Source organism: Mya arenaria, chromosome 1, assembly GCF_026914265.1.
Source record: "Mya arenaria isolate MELC-2E11 chromosome 1, ASM2691426v1".
NCBI classification, from domain to species: domain Eukaryota; kingdom Metazoa; phylum Mollusca; class Bivalvia; order Myida; family Myidae; genus Mya; species Mya arenaria.
Genome location: NC_069122.1, coordinates 5057273 through 5073349, shown reverse-complemented (window position 1 = coordinate 5073349; position 16077 = coordinate 5057273). Strand labels below are relative to the sequence as shown.

The 16077-nt window shown below is 36.1% G+C and overlaps 1 protein-coding gene across 1 annotated transcript; it reads right to left on the bottom strand.

The window, feature by feature from the left end:
• Positions 1–1809: 1809 nt before the first annotated feature.
• LOC128235603 (ankyrin repeat domain-containing protein 7-like) lies at positions 1810–6308 on the bottom strand. Its single transcript, XM_052950414.1, has 5 exons — positions 5849–6308; positions 3463–3564; positions 2421–2589; positions 2228–2236; positions 1810–2032 (listed from the first exon to the last, which is right to left on the bottom strand). The coding sequence occupies exons 1-5, from the start codon at positions 6306–6308 to the stop codon at positions 1810–1812; spliced, it is 963 nt and encodes a 320-aa protein (XP_052806374.1).
• Positions 6309–16077: the final 9769 nt, after the last annotated feature.

Sequence of the window (16077 nt, the reverse complement as noted above, 5' to 3'; positions counted from 1 at the left end):
ATTATTATATTTGACATATATATATATATATGTCAAATATAATAATTATTATAGTGAATTTAGTGCACTTCGTTTTTTTCTCAATTTCATTTGTTATGGGGCGTAAAATCAAGCCACCAAGGCTAAGACAATGTGTATTTATTTCAGTTACTTATTATTGTTCTTTACACATAAAACATGTTCAAATTATGACTTATATATATATGTATCTATTTCTGTATCGCATGGACTCATCTATGTTTTACTGGCAATAACGTTTATACACTGATTATTATAGTATGCTGAAACTTTGTTACAGAGTTTATACTCACAATTTCGAGAGTTACGCCCATTTCTTTACCGTAAAGTTATCTTGCATATATATGTATATATTAGTACAGAATGTTTAGTTGAACGTTAGCTCCAGGGGGCTTATCACCAAATATCATAACATGTATATTGCTGTGTTGCAGTATTAAACACAACATAACTACATGCAAATACTTTGCGCTTTATGTCTCACTCTTCAGCTTGATATTCCAAGAAGTGAGGTGTATATATCCGATCAATGGAATTTAGCGCTTAACAATTTCAAGCCTTAAAGCTGCACTCCCACATATTGAGAGCAATTGATATGAATGCCGAATACGAAACCGGGCTCCACACAACAAGCATATTGAAAGTTTACCACATAACGATATGAGCAAATCCTAGAATAATCCTAGAGCAAAAATAGTACTTTAGTCCGATTTATTATTTTTCAGTTATACGCATAAACCTTCTTTGCTCTTGACATAATTTTCTTTAGAGCAATGATATTTATCAACAAAATGTACAAGATAATACGCTTGTAACGGAGGCAAACACTAGTTATTTTGAATAATGTGATAATGCGAAAAAAAGAGGGTAGGTTGAGATTGATACATGACATGAGTATGTTTGTGATATAGTCTGACAAGTATGGTACAGAGGTCTGACAAGTATGATATAAGGGTCTGACAAGTATGGTATAAGAGTCTGACAAGTATGGTATAAGAGTCTGACAAGTATGGTATAGGTGTCTGACAAGTATGGTATAGGTGTCTGAAAAGTATGGTATAAGGGTCTGACAAGTATGGTATAGGGGTCTGACAAGTATGGTATAGGGGTCTGACAAGTATGGTATTAGGGTCTGACAAGTATGGTATAGGGGTCTGACAAGTATGGTATAGGTGTCTGAAAAGTATGGTATAAGGGTCTGACAAGTATGGTATAGGGGTCTGACAAGTATGGTATAGGGGTCTGACAAGTATGGTTTAGGGGTCTGACATGTATGATATAGGGATCTGACAAGTATGATATAGGGGTCTGACAAGTATGGTATAGGGGTCTGACAAGTATGATATAGGGGTCTGACAAGTATGATATAGGGGTCTGACAAGTATGATATAGGGGTCTGACAAGTATGGTATAGGGGTCTGACAAGTATGGTATAGGGGTCTGACAAGTATGATATAGGGGTCTGACAAGTATGATATAGGGGTCTGACAAGTATGGTATAGGTGTCTGACAATTATGGTATATTGGTCTGACAAGTATGACATAGGGGTCTGACAAGTATGGTTTATTGGTCTGACAAGTATGATATAGGGATCTGACAAGTATGATATAGTGGTCTGACAAGTATGATATAGGGGTCTGACAAGTATGGTATAGGGGTCTGACACGTATTATATAGGGGTCTGGCAAGCATGGTGGCTGCTACTAGATCTAGTTCTTATTCAAACGTTAATGGCGCGTGATTGTTAAAAATGTAAATATTTCCTATTTATTGGGACACGAATATCACTTTCAGTCACGTTTGAAGATACATCGAAATGTTTTTATTATTTTCTGTTTCCCTGAACACCGACTGGGACGGCGTGTTGTTGGACAGTCCTGACACGCCTTGATTAGAACTTTGTGCAGCAGTTTGGAGTCTTTTATGGTAATTGGACACCCTTCTGCTTCTAACCAATCGCTGTCCTGTTTAAAATTGTAATCTGAAAATATATAAGATATCCGTTTACTGATTCTTTTTATACCATACACGATGATTCCTACAATATATTTTATATTTAAATAGTATTTGTTCTTCAGGGATTATGGATTAGATAAATTCTAACTTCTGAAAATTGATGCGAGAATCAACAATTTTATTAAATAATATGCTGTTAAATAACCCATGGCATTATTTTATGTTGAAATACTTAACAATGGAATTACTTACTGATATATACTACAGCCAATCAATTATTCGGATATAGTTAAATGTTACTCAAATTATTATAGATGTATGAGTAATAAGTTGAACAACATAACATTTGCTGAAAAAATCCAATCCTGTATTCCGTCGATGTTGTGCAGAAATTCAGCTCTATGAAATGCTAGCAGTCTAAAACAAAACACTGTGTAATATTTACTTGTCTTTAGAAGACGTTTTGTGAAAGAAACACGTCATTTCTCTGGGCGTGGTGGTGTTGACGTCACATTTGTTATCTAACAAGAAGTCAGCAATTTTCTCAAGGCCACGTTGTAGCGCCCGACATATCGGCGAACATCCGGTCGTGTCACACATATTTATGTCTGCTCCTGTAATGTGCAAATCAAATGTGACCATTTGGAAACATGAGTATAATACATTAAAAACAGAAGTTCCCAACATTCAGGATGCACTTCGCGTAAACTGCAAGATCCCGCTTGCATGCCTTTTCTTACTCTACATAGTCACGTGGTTGCGCTTCATGCAAGTGCAAATTAGGTTACTCTTCTGTGTTGCACATATATACTTTTAAAAGCATTTGGATTGGCCTATTTTAACATTTTAGAAATTGAGCTTTTCTATAAGGTCTATAAGAAGATGACTTCTGACTTTTGATGGTGATAGAAATACGACTGCGTAAGTTTTGGTGAGTATTTATAGTAGAACATATTTTACTTTGAAATAATGAAAGGAGTACTGTTAGCACGGTGGACCTTAATTGGTGGGTGAAAATACCCAACATGCAAAAAATAACTATCCTTTGGTCAAGGACGTAGTGCTTTGATTGTATTGTGCCGAAGCAACATGGTGTGTTTAATTTATTTTTGTCATTAGTGCTTCAATTTGACGTTAAAAAGACGTAACAAGTAGATGATCTTTTCCCGCGGTATTCTGACGTAATATGATATACTGTTTCCGGTGACGGTGGAGTCGTTCTATTTCCAGAATGGGTGAGAAAGAATTACTTCAATGAAATTAGGTATTTATTTTTTTAATTATTGAATCAAGTAATAAACTATTAGTGTAAATATAACTTTAATAATGATTTGCGGAAATGATGTCATTATCCGGGATATGAACGCAGTTGGGCTGGTAAAAGTATGCCTGGAGTCCCACGGACAATCAATCCCGCAATTCATTCCTTAAATAAAATGTTTTTAATGAACAACCTGATCATCGATGGACCCCCTGCGAACGCTTACCGTGTCTGTGGAGCAGCCTAACAGCGTCTGCGTCACCGTTAGTTACCGCGCGCATGAACGGCGTCTCACCGTGACAGCCCGTCACGTTAACGTCAACTTTGCCTGCATAATACGATATGACTCCATCAATAAAACATTTTCTTTCATGCTTTATGATGAAATATGGGGTTTTAATAGTGAAATAACAATAGTGAAAATATCAATTTGATATTTTCACTGCAAAATAAGGAGTGAAAATATCAATTTTCAGAACTACTTTTAAAATGCTTTGTTGTTACATGTACTTGCCTTGGTCAAAACAAAACACTGGACTTCAGTAAATTATGTCAAAAAATGTTAAAAAAAAATAAAGAAATATTTTATAAATTTAAATAAATATATAATTGGAAATTAACAACTTACCGTTTATTACCGGTTATCCCGTTTATCAAACATTTTACTGATCTTTGAAGCTGAATGTTCGAACATTTGCTTTCAATCCAAACAAATTACAGACAAAAACAACTGTTCGAACATAAATGAAATTTTATAGCATCGTTCAAATGTATTTTGAACTGTTAACCGTTGTAGTACGTAAAATGAGCTTCCTGGAGAATTCACACAACAATTTACAGATAGATCCGATATTTTTTACCCCACCCACATCACAAAATGTGTCAACAAACTAGCGTGGCATTTACTCTTCTGGAAAACAAACATTTTAAAGCGAAACAGACTGGTCTCTGACAGTAAGATGACTGAATATTAACTTACTATAAAACACGCGTATATGCAGTCTTAAACTAAGAAGAATGGTTAAAATCCAATGAGTATCCATTTGTTTTGCTAACACATTTGACCTTCCAAATTTTCATTCTATAAATAGCGGCGTAGTAATTTGGTTAAAATAAAAATAAAAAGTGTTTTCATTATTTTTTGGAAGATTTATGCACAAATAATACTTCATTTTTTACTGTTCATAAAGCTTTGCAATAAAAAACGAGCGAATATTAAGCTATAAGAATGAATAGCAGAGAACTATTTCTCAGCAAACCGAAAGTAGAAAAGTTGACAGCTATAATTATGCATGAGGGGCGCCCCACGGGTAGCGGCGTAAAGCCCACCCTTTTCAAAAAGGGGGTAATTCAGAAATAAATAAAAAAAACAAATAAAACTCCGAAAATAAGCATAAAAGAAACAGAAAAATTGTTTATTTCAGTGTAAGATCGTATTTAATTTCACTCATGATCATAAAAAAACTACATTTTCACTCGTGGCTTCGCCACTCGTGAAAATATGTTTTTCTATGACACTCGTGAAATAAAATACGATCTTACACTGAAATAAACAAATATCCTCTATGTATTTTGCTGAAAGAAATAGAAAGAAGATATAAACTGACTGCTAGGTATTGTATTATTCATAGGGTATATCATGATAGGACGCTTTTCTGGTGACATGTATCACGTCGTGTTTGGTGTGTAAAAACGTATCGTTGAGCCAAGAAGGGTTCTTTCATCTAAAGAGTAGTATTTGTACCAGGTTTCTGAATTTACTCTGCGGTTGTTGTTTAATTCCAAGATAGAAGGGAGCTTCTAGGGTGCACATCTTTGTTGGCCGGCGTTTGGAAGAAATCCTTGTTAGTAAAAACGGGATGATTCGATTCCGAATCATGAGCAAACTGGCTGGAATAACCGCAAGTCGTTTCTTAACTGACCTGTTCTGGTTTGGGTGATGCTTTTATTGTGATCAAGTTATTCGCGGTCCGTTTCAGTTTTCTTTAGTTCAATGTCGCCCCAGCGCAAAGAATGAGCTCTTAACACCCCCCCCCCCACATCCCCCGGGCAAAAAAATCACCTGTCTTTTCCACGATAATAGCTCGTTTGCTAATCGGGCATAAATTAGGACCTTCCCGGATCGACAGGTGTAAGCTGGCAATGTGGTTGTCCAAATCTGTCGCTGGTAGCACCCCGATGTCGTATGTCTCGAATATTGGTGATTGTGATAACCAGCGTTAAAATTGTCAGCAGCAAGACTCTGTTCTCATCTCTGTGTTCTTGGTTTTCATTGTTTGCATAAATTGTGATTTCGCGTCGTCATAATTGTCCAAATGTCCAAACAATGTGGACTTTGTTTTCTTATTTGGTTCTGGATCAGCTACCTCAGCTTGACCATTTTTATTTTCAAATTTATTTCCTACAAACTTTGTTCATTCAATGTCAATATTTTCATCCTCCTTATTTTGTTCCAAAAACAACAACTTGAGAATCATTTAGGATTTCATCTTAAGATCATATAGCAAATCCACCATAAAGTGATTATAAATTTATGTTGGCCATTAGTTTGTAAAGATTAATTATAATGATTATGCTATTTATGGTAAAGTTGGTAATAAGAGTATGCCTACCATCTCTCAGGAATATCTTGGCGATCTCTAACTGCCACTTGTCTACTGCCTCGTGCAGCGGTGAGTTGCCCAGGGCATCCACCTGGTCAATGTCGCATCCCGCCTCCACAAGCTGTCGCACCGTGTCTACCTGACCGTACCGGGCTGCGTAGAACAAGAGTGTACGTCCCTCGCTATCAACCGCGTCAATGTCACCTTGCAGACAAGGTGTACACATAGTACGCGTCGACGAGCTCTTATCTTTCCGTTCCTTATGATCTCGATTCCTTAATCTCCGAATGATACTCTTTTGCTTTTCTTGATAGCTTGCGTCACAAATATCGATGACGGAGCCTGCACGTAACTGTTGGGGTAATGTGGCGGCTCTTGACGTTGCAACCCACGTGTTTTGTCGATGTAACGTCCACATCGACTGGCTTCGTCTAGCTTTCGAGTCAATCGTCGATTTGACAAAGTCCATCTTATATAAGAAAGAGAAAGTGTTTTGATGGTGATCAGTTTACCTCAAACCTTACATATAAATGTTAATTAAGTTCATTTAAACTATTCTAGAAACCTAACACTCTTTCAAGTTGCAACAATACATGTTGGCACTACTGTAAAAGTATTGTTTTATATTTATATTTCTACTGCCGATTTTTTATTTAAAATGTAAAGGTCCAACTCATTTTGTACGTCAGTTTCAAGCGAGAGCAGTGGGTCATGTTACGTTAGATAACGAAGTATATAACACCATATCCGTTACACGTTGAAGAAGCGCTTCTTTGACATGTGTTGACGTGTATGTATTTTTATTCGTTAACCTTAAAAATGTGTTGGTATTTTTGTTGTTGGTATTGTTAATATGGCATTGTTGTTGTTGGTATTGTTGTTTTTTGGAAGTGTTTTGTTGGCATTGTAAATGTTGTTGGTATTGTTGTTGTTGCTGGTATCGTTGTCCTTGTTGTTGATGGTGTTGTTGATTGTATTGTTGTTGTTAGTGGTGGCTGCGGTGGTGGTGGCGGTGGTGGTGGTATTACTGTTGTTGGTAATGTTTTTATGGCATTGTTAGTGTTGATATTGTTTTTGTTGGTAATGTTGTTGTTATTGGTATGGTTGCTGTTTTTGTTGTTGTTGTTGGTGGTGGTGGTATTGTTGTTTTTGTTGTTGTTGGTGGTGGTGGTATTGTTCTTGTTGGTGGTATTGTTTTCATTGTTGTTATGGCATTGTTGTTGTTGTTTGTAGTGTTGTTGTTGTTGGCAATGCTGTTGTTGTTGGCAATGTTGATAATGCTATTGTTGTTTGCAATTGCTGTTGTTGATATTGCTGTTCTTGACATTGATTCTTGCGGTATTATTGTTGTTTGTATTGTTGCTGTTTGTTCTGGTTGTCGGTGTAAGTATCATTGTGGCGTATACTGTTGTAGTTGGTATTGTTGTAGTTTGTTTTGGTTTTCTGTGTTGGTATCATTGTGGCTAATATTGTTGTTGTTGGTATTGTTGTTGCTAAATTTGTTGTTTAAAGTATTGGTGTTGGTATAATAGTTGTTTGTTTTGTAAGTGTTGGTATTGTTGATGCTGTTTTTTGTAATTGGCATTGATGTTGTTGTAAATTGCTGTTGTTGATATTGTTATTGCTGATATAGTCAACACTTAAATTATGTTTAAAAAATACCAATAAAACACATACAACACTCAATAAAAAACTCCATGTATTTAAGTATTTACTTATTGATAAAATGTGTCGATATATAAAAAATGGGTTACCACTGAAGTACCCAATAAGTAGATTATAAACCACACCGATTTAAAAAAATAAATAAGATGCAATTATTAATGATGGAATTCAACATAATTTCATATTTCTTGATCAATTTATAGTCAGCACTCAGAATTGGGATAAACAAAATTAAAACCTACGATGCAAATTATTCCGAGTTGGTTATCCAAGCAATATTAAAGTTTACTCTGTTAAGTAGTTAGTTCCTTACAAAATCTTAGACTGTTGAAAAACAAATGCGTAGGTAAACATTTGTCAACAGTTTAAGACATTAAAGCTGCACTCTCAAAAATTTACCGTTTTTACAATGTTTTTATTTTTTGTCTTGGAAAGACGAAATGTTTGCGTAAATATCTGCAAACCAAAGATAAAAGATTGCTGACAAAATATCAGATCGCAGATTTTCATATTTCCGTTCGAAAATTAATGTTTTATCGCTTAAACCGTTACTAACGGTTTAAGAAAAATACATAAAACATCAATTTTTGAACTTTCAAATAAGCATCTACGATCTAAGTTTTTGTCAGCAGTCTTATATAACTGGTTTCCATGCATTTTCGCAAAAACTGGTCGTTCCAAGACAAAAAATAAAAAAAGTTGTCAAAACGTTCAATCTGTGTGCAGCTTTAACATTCTTTAGGATTATTAACAGACAAAACAGGTAATATTTAAAGCCGAGTCAAGCTTTAAATGAAATAAACGACGCTACTTGAGACTGTCGCATTTAGAAGATCTTCTATAATCCAACACGTCTATTACGCCGTGAAACCACTGATTATGTAACATAAAGGCCAACTTGCAAAGCTCTCCACATTGTTTGCAGCACCAAGCGTGTGTTCTGATTGGTCAATAAACGTGATTGGCGATGACCATTGTCATTCTGTTATTGTTTCATTATGTTAACACGAATTTGTATTAAAACACCCTTCACATATCCGATGTAAAAATATTGGACTTGTGGATATCTGGTGACTTCATATGTTGTAAGGATCTATTGAAATGGTTTGTTGTGAAGATAAATATTAGGTCATTTTCATCCTATTCCAGTTCGAATAAAAACTTGATATTGTCATTCATTTCCGTTTTATGTACATGTAACAGCAGACAACACCTCTGCAAATTATACCGATTTCATATTGAGTCACCAAGCATCAAAACGTTATATTTAAAAAAAAACAAACAGAATATAACAGAATGGTATAGGCAATGGCCCAATAAAAAGCATTCGGAACTCCTCGGACATTTTCCATCGAATACAACCTCGGATGTATGCCGGTACATCAATAGAAGTAGTTCGTATCTGTTTAAATAATAGATTTAAGTTATTTATTTTAACATGTTATGTATTTTGTTTATCTAAGTTCATACTGATAGCCAGTGAAGTGAATTATTGCGTAAATGACTAAGATTCCAAAGAGTAAAGTCATTAGGTTTAACTGCTTAATTGAAATAACTTTACACGATCTACTTGTAGTGTAGTTAAATATAAAGTTTTCTTACTATTGTAAACCATCCATATACATCAGAGGCTGCTTCCAATGGGGGAAAATGAGAAGCTTATTCCTATATTTTTTTATCTTCAATAGATACATTTTATTATCACGTTTTACAAATTTGCATTACTCTATGTTCCGGAGTTAAATTTATATTTGGATATGTTGAGATCAAATTATATGAATAAATGTAGAAATAAAAATCCGACAGCTTTTGATACATACTTTGTGTATATATTTATAATTTGCATTAAACATTAGCCCTAAAACAAATAAAAAAAACACAAGTACATTCACTATTATACAATCCCAAAGCTAGGGCATCTAACGTAGGAATATTGTTCCTTTGCATACCGGACGTGAGTTTCCGGTCAAGTGACCGTTGCTGGAAACCCCGCGTTACACCCCCAATGTAAGATGAGTCACGCGCAACAACGTGCCACTTCTAATTTCTTTTTTTGTATTGTTTATGAAAAGTCTATTATGCCATTGCATTAAAGCGCAATCAAAGTATGCAAGACTTTTTATTCATATTAAAAAAATAAATAATCGTTGAGGAATTATTTGACGTCAATGGTGATTTGAAATTACTGCATTTATGACGCATGCGCTTTTTGGTGATATGTACAAAAGTGCGTTTCCTACGACAATTTTCCAAAAATTAATAATTTTAGATATGCAAGAAGAAATATCAATCGTCTTTTTCCGGTCCGAATCGAAAAAATCCGACCCTCGGGCACAGGAAATCTTAATAAACATACAGAATTAAACAAACAAAAACAACATTATTTTAACTAAGTCATACTTTATACGGTAATATTCCTGCTTTTTACCGATGAGTGTAAACATGATACAATCATATATAAATACATGCACGAGATGAAAATAATGTTGCATGCGAAACAACACTGATTTCTTCTGCTTCACGACCTCAAGCACCTTAAATGAGAAGAAAGTTCCATTTGTGTACGAAACATTTCGTATAAAAAATAAAATTGGTTGAACGTAACCACTGTGTATTTGATAAAGGACCGTATTCGGGGTAGGAGTTCAACGGGTGCAGTAAACACGAAGTAGACCAAGTAGATCCAGCATGCTCATTCTGTTGTTGAATTCACAGACTATTCAGCTATAAAACCTTTAGAAATTCGAAGAAGCCAATTGTCGGAAATGGTATAACCATGCCTTGATTCACTGGACCATGTGTTAATAAAAAAGACACTGAGTAGTCGCTGCCAAATTTCAGTAATCTAACCTTAAGCGTGAGGTCATATAATTATACTATTTTTATTTTCTCCATAATGACGCGAAGAGCAAAACTAGCAGTTTATAAATGCACAACATACACGTTTTTATCATTGCGGGTTTGATGTCATTATCGGGAATATGAACACAATTGGGCTGGTCAAAGTACGTGTGGAGTCCTTCGATCAGCCCAATTGCGTCCATACCCCGATAATAACATCAATCCCGCAGTTCATTCCTTAAATAACTAAATTTTCAGCACATATATAATATTAACAATAAAACTGGAAGAAACCCTGTGTCTCATTTCGTAATGCTTGATCTAAATAATACATAATGATAAAGCACACTCTCTTACTTGAAGCCAATATTTACATTGTATACTTTTTCTATATACATACGCGTAATATGTAAATGAAAAAAACTTAATGAATATAACTCATTTGCTTCAGGTTTAAAGATAACAAATGTATATATAAATAGTGATTAATGATAATGAGCCAGCTTGTCATGGTTCATCATTTTTCTCAGACATTCAAATGAATAAGCTGCAAATGAGAATCCTAAGATATGCAGACTTGTTCATTAAGCTACAATCACACCGAAGTCGGAATCAACACGGTTCCCTGAAAAAACCCCATTCCACAACACTTACAGATAAATGACAACACATAACATCATTTCAAATTTGTAATTTAGAAATCTCATTGTAAAGAAAGCACCTGGGAGAACCGATGAACTTCAAAGAACGGGCAAAAACGCTAACTGAATAATTTTTTCAATATTCTAGAATTAATGAAATATAGACATGCTTGAAAACACGAATAAACGAAATTGTATAACAGAATGATAAGCAATTTACAATCCTAATGATAATGACACAGCTAATCTATCTTTTAAAGAATCTTTTACATATCCATCTTTCGCAGACTCGCTTAACCAACGTCCATGTCTCTTTTACAGTCTGTCGTTGACGCCATTATTGGCGGCACAAGTAGCTCCCCCAGATCTCAAAGAGTGTATACAATACGTTTTAATGTCATCAACATGAGGAGCAAGTGTTCAAATAAATTCATCCCTTAAGTTCGTATAGGACATCGCCTTGTTAGCTTTCCTCACTTTATATCCATTCTTAGTCTTACACAAATTGGAAAATGAAAAATCATTTTCACTGAATTCACCCCACTGAATAAACTGTTCAACATTAGACACAGAACATATACAAGACCCAGTTCTAGCAATGGTTGTCCACGAACCATCTCTATATCTGTCTGTCTTACTGCTTTCTATGAAAATTGTCATAAAAGATTCATAAATTTGAATATCGGATAATTTAATGTTAAGAAGTTCTGAACTATGCATGAAGCCAGCAAATGCCAATAAACACGCGCAAATGGTCCTTTGACTTTTTAAATTGCGATGCTCGTAGATTCTTTTATACATAAAAAGAAGAATGTCCGAGATAATCGGCTCTTTTTTAACAGTTCGCTTTGCCAAAATACGCTTACCAGCTTCTAAAACATTTGTTACCAATTTTGAATTTGTTGGAGACTCCAAATCATACAAATCGTGATACCATTTTAAAGCATAAAAAGCAGACAAGACTGGACTTGCACTTTTAGCACTTTGAATCAAAGAACACAATATATTGCAACATTGAAAGCCTTAGCAGGCAAAATATCCCCTCTCCCTTAACCGTTAGTTAAAGCCCACTTTTTCCAACGTATAAAACTGTTTTCGTATTTACGGCTGGTATTCAGCGCCCTGGACTTTAGCAGCAGTTCCGGGAGAAGATCCACCTTGCCCACCAAGACTTCCGGTAAAGCATCTATGTCATTTTTGTGTGTCTGCAAAAATAAACGTATAAGAAAAAAACAATTAAACATTCAATAATGAATAGCATCTGGGAGGAAAATAACATTAATATCGTTCCCAGATGGTATGCAAATATTAACAAATGTAAGTAAAAAAGCTCTTTGAAAACATACATTGTAAACATATATTAACATCATTGAAATGTTCGATAACAACATGTTTCAATATAATATAACTGTACTGGTGAAGCCACCGTGTACTACAATTCATTCATTTCTGGCGAAGCCGCCTATGAACAGTGTGTGTATACCACGTGATAAATTACGTCATGTATGCTACGTCGGAAGGCAATATTTTGCTTAAAATAAAGACTTAAATCAAAGATAACTTTTCGCTTACTTCACCATTTTAAATAAAACAATTTAATCAGTCAAGGTGTTCGGCGGGACTGGGTCTAATGAGGCAATCAACGGCTCATTCAATTAGATAATTACTTCGCATGGCGTGCCTTAAAGAAATGAAACTAGCATAGTCTACTGGAGTGTCAGAATTGGTGAGAACACATCAAATGCCGTTTCGCATAATGCGCACTTCGGAAGCAAATTCAATGTTCAACTAAACTGTCCATTAAATAGGTCACAATGAGAGCACTGTCGCCTATATTCCCTTACAGTTGTTTAACTAATAATGACCTAACTCTCCAACGTTCTCACGTGAACACAAGTATATCAGCTGTCGCCGTTCATCAGCATGGATTGCATGTTCGTTCAATGTGGTCTTCCAACATGATTTTGACGGAAACCGAAGTTCATGTATGTGCTAATATATTGTGTGAGTTTATACTTCTGTTAGAGTCTATATATTTCAGGGGTGAATTCGAGGCTTTGTCAAAATAAATATTTCTCACCAATCTGTGCTTAAACGCTGTTTTAGCCAAATGTGCTTTTTGCACGTGGCATAGCTGTTCTAGAAATTGTATAATTACCTCTTGTCAATTCAAGTCTTCATTTTCATCAATTTCACGCAGCGCAAGGCTCGTACATAGTGTGTGCTTATACACACAACCACTGAACACAAGCTCCACAACATATCGGTAATGCAAAGAAAATGAGCTGTCGATACTTCCGTGGTGCAGGTTTGACTTGTGTTTACTTCTACACACGTGAATTTCATTTTATTTAAAAACTATTAAACGGACATATTTCGAAAATCGGAGAATGTGGTACCGTGTAAGAACACTTTAACTGCAGGTTGACTACGAATTATTTTCAATAATGTGCGAACTTTGGTGCTAGGAGCTTTCTTACCAATCGGACTTCTGCATATTTTGAGATCTGGTAGCATTTCAAGTACACTTTGTTGCTGACACACACCGTAAGAACATTCTGGTACGTGCATATCTAACTGTTATGTATAGACCTTACGCCAGAACACCATGAAACTAATAACACTTCTTAAATAGGAAATAATGTATACATAGATGTATAGTGGTGGCGCTGTCGAGTATGTTTTGCTCCCGAAATAACAAAGATTTAACGCTTTTGGAATGAACACAAATTAAAGGTTGCTACATTTAATTATATATTGTTATGTCCGACTGTTGTGGAAACAAAACTCTACGACAACTACCTTCACCAACTATTACGAATACATTAGGCTTGATACCGTAAATATTACCATAAAACTACCTCTTATTCTTTCATAACATAAATCATCGAAACAACGTCTGATGTGTCGGAATGTTTAGGGTAGTGTCGCAATAAATAATTAACTTTTCGTAGAATGCAACCTACATTTTCAGCCGATAAAATTGCAGATAGGCCATGCCATTAAGTACATTGCATACAGTTTTCTTACACGGTACCACATTCTCCGATTTTCAAAATATGTCCGTTTAATTACATTATCAAATTAAATATAAATCATACTCACGTGTGTAGTGTGGGTGTGCCAAGACAAAACCACTCAACTTCGGAGGTCGAAAATATTTATTTATACGTAGTCGAACGAAACCAGGCACGTCTAAATAATAATTAAATATGAATGAATATTTCAGCTCAAAGATAAGAGCGAATATTAAATAAGTAAGAATATAGTAACAATTGTTACAATTGAAATCTTGACTTGCGTCGATGATGATTCAGAACGGAATGATTTATGTGTATATATAAATAAGGGCGTGTGCAATGAAGCGGGAAAAAGGGGAAAAGGCATTATGAACCAATCAATCACTCTATAAATTTAGACAAACTCGCATAACCATTATTCACGCTCTGACGCACTCGGACATTGACGGACATAGACGGACAGTAACGCACAGAGGACAATAACGACGTAGCACAACACTAAACACGACGATACACAAACAATACAAAACAATATACGATATAGAACCATACCAAACACACAAACTGATAAAATACTGAAATATGCACCTTGCTACATACTCCCCCTCCTGGTTGGAATGTACCCTACATTCAGGAAACATACCTTCCGGGTAAAGAGAGTAAATAACTTTATCTCAAGGAAATGAATTATGATAGATATCAATATTAAGTGTCAACGATAGTGAATTCAAATAATATTACGAGAAGAATAAAATCTCATAATGTATAGCAAAGGCTTAAGTATCGTATATAAAACATGATACAAAGGATGTGGCAAATACAATAGAGTATATCTCAAATAGATACAACTGTTAATACATATATGTCACAAAGGGCAGCAGTCACTTCGCAATGAAAATGCCTGTAACGCAATATGAATATTATCATGGGTAAAACCATAGTTCACTGCGCTATAATAATAAAACTACTAATATTGTGATGAATACTACCTGAAATGCTATAATGAGAGCAGTACAACTCATACATAAGCCTACTCAATCTACTTAGTCCCAAACAAAGAATTCAGCTGTTTGCTGATAAGCCCACTCGCCATACCTATCAGGTGGACGTTTAGTACGTCGCGGCCTGGGCACGGGTATGGGAGTAACAGGACTCGGACTAAGTCTAGAAATAACTGGATCAGGAGTACGTAAGGACGGGACAGGACTGGGCGTAGGTGGAGCGACAATATGAGGGGTATAGACAGGAGTGGACGGGGCTAAAGAATTGACACATGTGGCCGGTTGAGAAGGACTGAAACGACGGAGACCTCGACGCTGAGGGATGATATAGACAGCGGAGGAACTTGACTCTTCCGAGCTAGTGTCGCCATCGTACTCCTCGTCAGTAGGGGCTGCTCTGGTCCTCGGTCTGGCTTTTGGGACAGGTTGAGGTGCAGGTGACTCCTCGTCAGTGGGAATTGACTGAAAAGGGAGAAGCATGTTCCGGTGTAATGTTCTTACAGGTCCGTTGCCGGACTCCAGGCGAACCTTGTACACCGGCTGACCATCGTACGGAACGTCTACGATAACGTAGGGGCTACGTTCCCATCGGATGGCGAGCTTCTGCCTTCCCTGGAGGTTGACATTCCTGACCAAAACGATATCACCAACGACAAGCTTATTCTCGTGAACACGACGGTCATAGTGGGCCTTGTTCTGGCTGGCTCGCTTTTGTGCGGCCTCTCTGGCAACCTTGTATGCATAGTGCATACGTTTCTGTAACCTTGCGGCGTAGCTGGAATAATTAGAGTCAGCAAGGTTACCCGGACTGGTGCCCATAAAAGCGTCAACGGACAAACGGGGATGCCAGCCGAACATGAGGAAATGTGGAGAGAAACCTGTAGAAGAACTTTTAGTTGCGTTGTAAGCTTGAACAAGGGCTGGAAGGTAATCTTTCCAGTTGGCTTTAAGATCATCGTTAAGCGTGCCAAGCATACGTAAAAGAGTGCGGTTGAAACGTTCCGCAGAAGGATTACCCATAGGGTGAAAAGGTGTAGTGCGCGTTTTGCGGACATTCGCAATAGTACATA